The sequence below is a fragment of the Nicotiana sylvestris genome, chromosome 11, assembly GCF_000393655.2.
Source record: "Nicotiana sylvestris chromosome 11, ASM39365v2, whole genome shotgun sequence".
Classification (NCBI taxonomy): domain Eukaryota; kingdom Viridiplantae; phylum Streptophyta; class Magnoliopsida; order Solanales; family Solanaceae; genus Nicotiana; species Nicotiana sylvestris.
In genome coordinates this window covers 116,895,688-116,907,049 of record NC_091067.1, presented here as the reverse complement: position 1 = coordinate 116,907,049, position 11,362 = coordinate 116,895,688, and the positions used below count along the sequence as shown (strand labels likewise).

General features: G+C 40.3%; 1 protein-coding gene across 1 annotated transcript; it reads right to left on the bottom strand.

Annotated features, from left to right (window-relative positions):
• Positions 1 to 691: 691 nt before the first annotated feature.
• Positions 692 to 7,997, bottom strand: LOC104240201 (mitochondrial import inner membrane translocase subunit TIM22-4-like). Its single transcript, XM_009794988.2, has 5 exons — positions 7,772 to 7,997; positions 4,216 to 4,382; positions 3,301 to 3,491; positions 3,050 to 3,122; positions 692 to 1,065 (listed from the first exon to the last, which is right to left on the bottom strand). Exons 2-5 carry the CDS (start codon positions 4,373 to 4,375, stop codon positions 980 to 982), a joined length of 510 nt encoding a protein of 169 aa, XP_009793290.1. The 5' UTR covers positions 4,376 to 4,382; positions 7,772 to 7,997; the 3' UTR covers positions 692 to 979.
• Positions 7,998 to 11,362: the final 3,365 nt, after the last annotated feature.

Here is an 11,362-nt window from a genome sequence, read left to right as displayed (position 1 = left end):
CTTTCTTTAATGAATTTCTTACATTAAAATTGAGAAGTCGATGTGATAGAAGTGGATATCAATAAGATAGGATCTGTCTTAACTAATGCCTTAGACGGCTATGTTTTGACTTAATTTAGTGGCAATCTCTAAATGCCCCGAGGCAACTACGATGGCTTAAGTTTTAAGTACTAACGCATTGATAAATGGGGCACTCATTTTTTTAATTTTTTTTTTTGGTTTATAATGTGGTGTCTAGGCCAACTTTGCGCACACCTCAACTAATTTCAGAAGGTACCCGCTACACCCTTGGTATGTCGTATACCTTGAGCTATACACCATGTATGCTCAAGAACAGTTGGTATTACTAGAAAATAAAAGTACCACAGGCAGTTCATATCAATCTAGTATTCTCGTTTAAAAGCTTTTAACTTATAGGAACTACAGGGACTGCAGAGTTGAACATACATAGGAATACAACCAGTTGGCACACTAGCTCCTTGTGCTTGCTCAGAGTATAAGAAATAAGTCTGTCTTACCTTTGGCGCTCGTCAAAACTGAACTAACGACCAATAGAAATTCCAAACATTAGCCATACCTAATAATCCCAACCATTATATTGTTTTCCCATCTTCTAATGGCTAAATTGACTAGCTAAGAAGCTAGCATTTTTCAGTGGAGAGTAAAAGAAAGTATACATACAGTACAAACGGGACATAAACCTAACTACCTTATTAAACAAAAATGTCTCAAAATGTGTCTAAATAAATGCTACATTTTCCCAGTTCTGGGACCAGCAAGAATTCAAGGAGTGCACAGAGGGTAAATATGACGTATAAAGTTAGTGGCATGTTTACAACATTGCTCATCCCTCATGTAAGGGGCATAATTAAGCTTGTGATTTTGGGGGCAAAAATAATGTGATTATAAATATATGTAGGTTGGTGTAACTTCTATTGTCACAGGCTGAGAAATGATCCATATTGTCTACTTACTTGGATTAGTGATATCTATCCAAGAACTTCTCTATCAAAACTGAAAATGTAGCAAAACCAGCACAACCTGCACACGCAGCTTTCGGTCCACCTGAAACAAAATGGGATTGTAGTTCAAATAAAAAGAGATGCTTGATAGAAATTATAAGTCAAATTGCAAACAGTCCAATTACTTGCTTCATCAGCCACATATAAGCCGTAATATAAGCAGCCCAAAACATACTTAATTCTACAGTACTATCATCAAAAGTGAAAAACCACAACACACATACACAGAGAGAGAGATGATTCCATAAGGAATCGGACAAAATTGCCAACAATATTTCCCCCATCTGGCTCAGTATACTGCAGCCTATTCCCTGAACTAGCAGAGAGGTTGTTTCCAGTAGAGAAAAGAGAGACAATATATTAGTACTATCAATAGAAAATAATTGAAATAATGACAGCAACGTAAGAACCAGATGAAAAGCACTAACAACAACCAAAAGGTAAGGCCTGACACAATGAAAAACGGGAGAATAGTGCGAACACCACATTAACCACTATCAGTCTAAGACAAAACCCTATCAAACTAGCCTCACACCTGTACAAAGTAGAAAAAAAGTGCTCAACTACTTCCTAAACTACTACCCTAATGTTTGACCTCCACACCTTCCTATCAAGGGTCATGTCCTCGGAAATCTTAAGCCACGTCATGTCCTATCACATCACCTCTCCAGTCTCCCCAATACATCTTAAGCCGCCCTCTACCTCTTCAGTCTTCTCGTACCCGCCAAGACCATCCGCTCACACCTCCTAACTGGGGCATCCGGGCTTCTCCTCCGTACGTGTCCGAACCATCTGTGGCTCGCTTCCCACATCTTGTCATCCATAGGAGCCACGCCCACCTTCTCCCGAATATCTTCATTTCTAATCTTATTCATCCTAGTGTGCTCGCACATCCACCTCAACATCCTCATTTCTGCTACTTTGATTTTGTGGATATGTGAGTGCTTAAGTGGCCAATACTCCCCATACAACATGGCCGGTCTAACCACCTCTTTATAAAACTTACCTTTGAGTAACAGAGGCACTTTCTTGTCACACAGTACTCCAGAAGCTAATCTCCATTTTATCCACCCCACCCCAATACGGCGTGTGACATCCTCGCCTTTCTCCCCGTTCCCCTGGATAACCGACCCAAGGTACTTGAACCTATATGCACCAAAATGAAAGGAAAATACAGTTAACTTGATCTTGCTAATGAGCTCTTTCCTATTCTCAAAACATCTTTAAGTCCTTTCTTTCCAAACAGTCCGCCATATGCGAGCTGGTATGGTTAGCCATGTTTTCCTTAGTTTTTTATCAATGCCCTTGATGTTCCAGCAGATAAGCAGTTCCTTCAGTGTTTTAGGCATAGACCAACTTAAATCCAAAGATATCCAAAAACACGTGCCATAGTTGAATCACCATAGGACAATGTAGGAACATACGACTATATCCTTCATTTTCTTTTTCGCACAAAAAACATATGCTGCAGCTCTGGAGTCCCCTTTTCTGTAAGTTGTCCATCGTAAGCCATGCCGCATATGAAATTATCCAAGTAAAACATGCCACTTTGTGTGGAGCCCTCGCATAATATTCTTATTTTACAAATATTTTGAGTTAAAAATTCGTGGGTCTTACGCCTGCCACGTGATCAGTAGAACACCTCACCTTGCACATCTGCCTTCTAAATGCAACTTATGATAAAGTAATGCAGTCCAATCATTTAAAAATCTTGAATTTTTGGACGCTCTCTAACTTTAAGTAGCTGAAACCTCTTTGTGGAAAAGATTCCGTTAAACATTTGATTTCGCCTTCCTTTTTTGCATGGTATGAGTTACATTCTGATGACAATGCCCCAGAAATCCCTTCTTTTACTTTCTTTTTGCTATGATACTACTCCCCTGGTTGTCTCTAAATGAATCTCACTATCCATATCACTTTATCTAGACCAAACATATATGAATCGAGTATAGATGCAAGATATAAAAATATATTTACTGAAGATCCTTTCTGTATATGTTTTGCAAGGTCAAAGTAACAAATCTTACCTCTAGCTGATAATGTGCCTCCTGTTACACACCCTGCAACTGCTGTATTTGTCATGTCATGCTTTGCCCGTGCCTATGAACATAATACAAGAGAAAAGTCAAATTTGAGTTTTAGAATATTTGAAAAGTATCCAACTCTATTTGTGAAACTGACTTCCAATTCTCTTCCTTGGTTTGAAAAAGTAAAAGGATTTTGTAAAATGAGAGCTGGAGAACATCATATGGTTATCCTCTCTAAGGATCAAAAGTACCTTCTCAACGACACATTCAGCAGCAGAGAAAACCAAACCCATAACAGCAAAAGTCTTGCAGGAACTCCAACTCCTCCTACCCATCTGCTTTGCTTGGTATACAAGTTGTTGCCTCGTTGTCATTTCCTCTTGCATTATTGGGTTATCTAGTGCCCCCAGAAACAGACCCATGAACAAACCGAGCCCCCCTCCTACAAAACAAAAACAATGTGTCAATAAATGAACCGAAGAAGTAATCCACAGCAAAGCCCATAAACATCCACAAAGATATTATTTTAAGAAAATTACCAGAAAAATATTACTCCCTCCGTTTCAATTTATGTGAACCCATTTGACTGGGCACGGAGTTTAAGAAAATAGAGAAGACTTTTGAACTTGTGGTGTAAAATAAGGCACATATATTTTGTGTGGCTATAAATCATTACATAAAGGTAAATTGTTTCCAAATAAGGAAAGGGGTCATTCTTTTTGGCACGGACCAAAAAGGAAATAAGTTCACATAAATTGAAACGGAGGGAGTATCTAATTGGATACAAATAGAAGATCTAAAAACACACTCTATTCGAAAACAATATCAGTTGACAGAAGCTGTAAGCTAGCTGGAATCAGGCTCTCTCATTCTCTCTTCCAACTAAAGGAGTAGAAGAGACTATGAGCTAGACAACCATAGCAACAGGATGAAGTTTAAAATGTCTCTTGGATTACCTCTTGAGTCTTGTAACATAGTTATGACATCAAACATAGAATTATAGTCATCCATCGTTTTCGAGGAGAACTATTGTGATCCATTATATTAAGGTATTGCCAGAATGACATTCTGGACATTCCATCCATTAAGAAAAAACACTCAACAATAAGAGACAAAAAATAATTCAACTAGGAGACAAATCCACCATGCCTTGTATAAAAACATACCCATGACTCCGCTAACAACACTGCGAACAGCACAGTTGTTCCAAATGTCTTGGCCCCTTATTTCCTCCACGGTAGGCATCCGAATAGGCTCAATCTGGGGCTTTTGAGATTCTTGAGAGCTTGAATGCGTGTCATTTGATTCACTTGCTGGATCACTCATATCAGCTCTGAAAAAAGATACGTAATTATTTTAATGGGAAAAAAAAATGAGCCCCTCATCAAAAATTTCTCCTCCCAAGAGCTAAGATTAGAGCTCACTGAAGTTGCAACATTCATGATATTTAGATAAATAGCATCATCAGCTGAACAAAAGAAAGTTATGAATCTTTCACTACTGTACCAGTTCAAAAAGAAAAAGTTACGAATCTTTTTTTAACTCATAAGTCATAACTTATCAAAAAAATGATGAATCTTTTTTCTTGATAACCGTGGTGTCCGGACCAGCTTGCGCGCACCTCAGCTAATTTCCCCTACCTCCCATCAACAACAAGTACCAGTTAACTCTGTCCACCAAGGCTTGAATAGATGGGAAGAAATCACCATGCGTTTTTTGCCTCCGCTGGGATTTGAACATGAGACCTCATAGTTCTCACCCACTTAATTGACCGCTAGGCAAAACCCTCGGATGCAAAATAAAAACGATGAATCTTTCAACCTTACAAGTTGCAATACAGTTGAAAGTTCCAGGTTTCCTAAGTTCAAACTACAAACATATCTCGTAAGGTCAAAGTGTGACTAACAAGGAGAACAAACAATACAAATGGTGGAAGTGGCTTATATCCAGAGTTCTTCCACATCATGAAGAACATAATTTGCCGGTTGATATCCTGTTTCCTTCAATCGAACGCTTAATTCTTCAAGTTTCATGCATATATGTGAAACATCAGGCTCGATGAATGATTCTGTCTAGTTCTTAAATCTTAATCCAGCTACATCCAATTTCTTTTTTAACTGTTCCACATCCATTAGTCTTCGTACTTTTGCTCTCTCTTTCCAATTTCCAGTTACTAGGACGTATGTTGTTGAGTCATGAGGCTGAAGGGAAATGAGATTCTCTGCTGCAAGTTTCCCGAGCTCTACATTGCTATGAACTCTGCTTGCTGCCAGGAGAATATGCCATATAATTGCACCAGCAGGAAACGGCATTCCATTGATGAGAGCCGCCGCTAAATCCAGCAAACCAGCTCGCCTATACAAGTCTACCATGAAAGAGTAGATCTCCATTGTTGGTGAAATATAAAGGTCATTAACCACCATGTCAAAATATATTGACCTTCATTGTGGTTCTGCATGGATAAAGGCAAAATAACTCCGATGAATGTTGTATTGTCCATTTCTTTCTGCATTTCCTCAAATATCATTAGTGATTTTCTGCCATAACTACATTGCGCATATCCTGGTAGCATTGAGTTCCATGACACTAAGTCTCTTTCTTGTTGTCTCATGAGAACTTCATTTGCACTTTCTATGTTCCCTATTTTAGCGTAGATAGTCACCAGGGTACTACTCCAGCATAAGGCATTACTCAACCTGATTTATTGAGTTTGCATGATATTGATTTCCTTGCTCCACTGATGCCATGGAAGGTAAACTGATTTGGCCTGAACCCACTTTTGGCTAATTTTCAGAAAATTCTTACAGCACCTTGAGGGTGTCCTCTTTGCACATAACCAGGATAACATGGCAGACCATGAAATAATGTCCTCATCAATCTCAACAAAACCTTTTCAGCCTCACCGGTGCTTCTTGTTTTCATATACGCATCTAATAGAACATTTCCTACTGTAGGTGAGCCCTGTTACTTGGTTTTTATGACTTACTTCATGTACTTGGAACAACGAATAGAGGGATGAGCTGCAAAAATAGTTGAATAAGTGAAACCATTTGATCATTGTTGCTCGCTTAAGCCCATCCCTTTTTTATTTGGCAAAATACATTGTTGCTCGCTTAAGCCCAGAATTTATTCTGCATATTTTGATAATTGTGGTGTCCGAGTAAGCTTTTGTGCACCTCGACTACACTTGCTACCTTCTACTACCACAGGTATCTAGTAACTTTGTCCATCAAAGTTTAGGCAGATAGAAAGAAATTACCTAGTACTTTTTGTCTCGAGTAACTTTGTCCATCTAAAAAACAACATTCCTAAATCTTTGCATAGTAGAGACCCATAAAAAATCTATACATAGTAAAGAACAACATAAAGGCATCATCAATTTCCCCCCTCTTAGTATAAGGAACCATGAGTGACATTCTAATATTATGGTCTAAATATTACCCAATCTTTGTAACGTGACCTTAAAGCTGCAAGTCTCATCATGTGGAACAACTTAAGTACTTCAGCATAAAGTCCATTAGACACAAGACCAGCTATTACCAGGCCATTTTCGTTCCTATTGCCATACTTCCAATACAATTGTGGCCTCTTTGACCATCCCGGACTTCAAATACAATCTGATCAATAAATTCCCAGGGATGTTATACACCTCAAAAGCACATCTGATGACCACAGTATGCACTTGAATTCCATAATTCAAATGCACGTTTATCAGCCAGACTCCAAGAACTGTAGCGAAAGTAAACGTGTTAGGCTTAACTCTTCCAACTAACATCATATGGAAAACATGTAAAGCTCAATCAACCAGCTCATTGCCCGAATAATCTGAAAGCAACAAAGTCCAAAGTCGCAACTTTCTCGTGCTCCGTCTCATCAAACACTCTCTGCCCATCTCTGCCATTGACTATTTTCATGTACATGTCTAGAAGTGAAGTCCCAACACTAACATTACCAAAATAACCAGATATTGTACAAAGGGTAAGCACTTGTTTACAAAAACTAGATCAGACAGGAGTGCACAAACCTCAATATACAAGAAAGGATAGCCCCCTCAATGAGAATTCCAGTACAATGAATAACCACAAAAAAAATTCAAACCACTTCCTTGACTCAAAAAGTTATCTTGTTCAGAGAAACCCGTTGGGAATTCCATCAAACAGGTGGTGTGTGGAGATATTTACTATTTCGCTTTTCAGTGCAGGTCCTATTTACTAGCTATCGATTTAGCTTTGCATCTTTCTTCTGGATTTCATGTTGTCCATATTTTTTCTATGATTTCTGTGGTACTACTAATATTGTCTCCTTTTGTCTTTTTGTTTTCTTGAGCCGAGGGTCTTTCAGAAACAGTCTATCTACTCCTTCGGGGTAGAGGTAAGGTTTGCATACACACTACCCTCCCCATACCCCACAATGGCATTTTAATGGGTTGTTGTTGTTGTTGTTGTTGTTGAGGTGGTGTGTGGAGATAACAGGAAAATTGAGATGATTCAGTTTGAGTTTCTTTTCCAGCTAACACATAGGCTCCTGTGGTTTCAACTACCCACTCCCTTTGCTAGCTATTAGCTCAACACTTAATTTGCAACAAATAAACACTTACCAGAACCCCATTTTCGTTATCATCAACATTAACTTTTTTTGTTCCGTCGAAAAATACAAAAGAAATATAGATCATATAACATTAGAAATTGATGAATAAATTTAAAGGCAACGAAAATAACTTACCTTTTGGTGAGTTTAGTAAAGTTGCCGCCAGTGTTTCACTTTTCAAATTTTACCTCCGCATCTGCTGGTCAAATTTATGAACAGGTTTCACATATAACAGAAAATGGGCGAATGTGAACGAAAGAGGTGGCTGGTATGGGCGGCAACCGGCGGTTGTGTAGGTTTTGTTCTCTGGCGCGTTTAAACGGGTAGCTTCAAATGCATTAAGGTTTTGGACTTTGGAGCTGATGAAGGTTGACACCAAGTAGCCACTTGTAGCATGCCTTTTTTTTTTTCGTCTCAGAAACTATTTAAAATTTAGTCAGTTTTGACAAACTTCACGCTAAATCTCATGTTGCTACTTCTTTTTCTTTTTGTTTTATGTATACAGGTAAAACTCGGGCTTATGAGTATCTCGACTTTCCGGTGGGTCAAACGAGGCAAGGACATAATTATATGGGATCGAAATTGAAGCTGAAAAACGAGGTCCGAACGGAGAGCTCGTCACCGGGCCTGATAAGACAACACTTTCCCGAACTGAAACGAGCTTCGAGACCTCGGAAAGCACGACAACATTGCACACGACTAACAGAGGGTCGTGGTATCTACACCCCACCGGATATAACGGCGCAAATTTCGCCCGACGTCGGCAGCGGATCAGTAATTGACGAGAAAAAAGATTTTTACCTTTTTTAGAATTGTACTAGGGGTGAAACTCTCCTACTATATAAAGTAGAAGTTTCTTCTTTGATAAGACAGATTGTATCATGCATACCAAGGCAATACAAAATTATTTTTCTGCTTTCTAGCTATTGAAAAGTCTTTACTTTATTTTTATTCTTTGTTCTTTATTATTTGTTTTTTGGGGTGAAACTCTCCTACTATATAAAGTGGAAGTTTCTTCTATTTTACGCTTGTTCTTTAAGGTTTCAATTTCAGGTCAGCTTAAAAATGTCAAACTCTCAGTTTGCTCACTTGAACGTTGAGGCTGAGTCTGGCCATCATGGCAAAAACAACAATCTGGTGCCTAGCAATAAAGTGCCCCCTGCTGATCCCAATGGTGTCCCAGTCGTCGATCCAATCGACGCCAATTCACAAATTGCTATGGATGCCCACTTTCCAACTGATCCCAAAAATAGCATTCGTGGAGGCCCTCAACCAACAGTTCGAGGGACGCCCGAAGGCGAAGGTGATGGGATAATCGTGCGGCTAATCTTCGAAATGTTGCAGGCTCAATAGGCGGCGGTAGCACAGCTACAGAATCAGGGCCACCCTCTAGTTAGGGTTGAGCTCGAACGGTCCTGGGAGAATACCCGAAGAAACGACCAAACTAATGAGAGTTCGGATGAAGCTGAGCCTTGGGCCAACCCCGAGATAATGAAAATGCTTGAAGCATTGACGAAGCGGGTGGAATCCGGTGAGAAGAAAATTGAGGCCAATGACAAAAAGGTGGAGACATATAACTCCAGGGTCGACCAAATCCTAGGAGCACCCCCGATATTAAAAGGACCGGATTCTAAGAAGTTTATCCAAAAGCCTTTCCCTCCGAGCGCCGCACCGAAGCCGATCCCAAAGAGGTTTCGCATGCCAGATATTCCAAAGCAGAACGGAACCCCGGATCTAAATGAGTATGTGACCTCATATATGTGTTCCATCAAGGGGAACGACTTGGAAGACGATGAAATCGAGTCGGTATTGCTAAAGAAGTTCGGGGAAACTCTATCAAAAGGAACAATGATATGGTATCACAACTTACCCCCAAACTCTATTGATTTCATTTACTACACTTGCAGATGCCTTTGTGAAGGCTCATGTCGGGGCCATCAAAGTCGAGACTAGGAAATCGGACCTTTTCAAGGTTAAGCAAAGAGACAACGAGGTGCTCAGGGAGTTCGTATTAGGATTTCAAATGGAATGAATGGATCTGCCTCCGGTTGCGGATAATTGGGTTGTTCAGGCGTTTACTCAAGGACTTAACTTCCAAAGTTCCTTGGCTTCGCAGCAGCTAAAACAAATTAGTGGAGTACCCGACGGTAACTTGGGCCAACGTCCACAACAGGTACCAGTCGAAAATCAAAGTCAAGGATGGCCAACTCGGATCCCCCTTTAGGTCCGTTTATCCCGTTAGAACAATGACATGTCTAAGAGAGTTTTCGATCATGCACCAAGATCGATCTGATACCAGTATCAACCATACAACGGAGATCGAATGGGTAATAGGTTCGGGCATCACCCTATGAGGAATGAGAAGAGAAGCGATCGAGGGCCCAATAACCGAAGTCTGATGAGCAAAAATGGTTTCGATAGGCCGTTCGGGGCCTTTGAGGCACCAAGATTGTCGGAATACAATTTTAATGTCGATGCTACCAATATCATGTCAGCCATCAGGCGCATCAAGGATACTAAGTGGCCTCGACCATTGGAGTACGACCCTACCCAGAGAGATCCTAACTTGATGTGAAAATATCATGGCACTCATGACCACATGACCGAGGATTGCCGGCAATTAAGAGAAGAAGTTGCCCGATTTTTTAATAACGGGCACTTACGAGAATTCCTGAGTGATCAATCGAAAAACCACTTCAGAAACAGGGACGCCAACAAATAGACCGAACAAAAGGAACCTCAACACATCATCAACATGATCATTGGAGGGGTCGATGTCCCTCAAGGGCCGATGATAAAATGCACTTAAATATCCATCACAAGGGAGAAACGTATTAGAGATGATATCCCAGAGGGAACCATTTCGTTCAGCGACGAGGAGGCTGAGGGCATCATACCACATCATAATGATGCACTGGTAATATCTATATTGTCAATAGATCTTGAGTTAAACGTGTGTTGATTGATCTAGGTTGCTCGGCCAACATTATTAGATCGAGGGTCGTAGAGCAATTGGGGTTACAAGACCAAATAGTGCCGGCAGTCCGGGTGTTGAACGGATTTAACATGGCATGTAAAACCACTAAAGGGGAGATAACCCTACTAGTAAATATCACCGGTACCATCCTGGAAACAAAGTTCTATGTGATTAATCTATTCGAAAGACCATGGGTTCACAATATAAGGGTGGTACCTTCGAACTTACACCAGGCATTAAAATTCCTTACACCGGGAGGAATCAAGATGGTATACAGAGAATAGCCGGTTGCAATGGAGGCGTTCACAGTTGATGAAGTACTCCCGGTTCCCACCGTCTCGACATTAAGGAACATGGAGCCGACTAAAAAGGTTGAAGTTAAATAGCAACCACGGATGCTGGTCCCATTCGGACTGGCAGAACGAGGAGTCGACGAAGAAGACAATTACGGAGTTCTGAGGTCATTTATAACACCTGATGATATCGAAGCCACTAAATTAACGGGCGAAGAGTTGGAGCAAGTCACATTGATCGAACACATGCCAGATCAAAAGGTATACCTGGACATGGGGTTAACCCCCAAGCTCAGGAAAAAGCTCATTAATTTTATTAAAATTAACATAGCTTATTTCTCTTGGTCCCATCTTGACATGATAGGGATCCTACCGGAGGTAACCACTCATAAACTGAGTTTGGACCCGAAGTTCCACCTAGTTAAACAGAAGAGGAGACCTTAGTCTGAGGTCAAG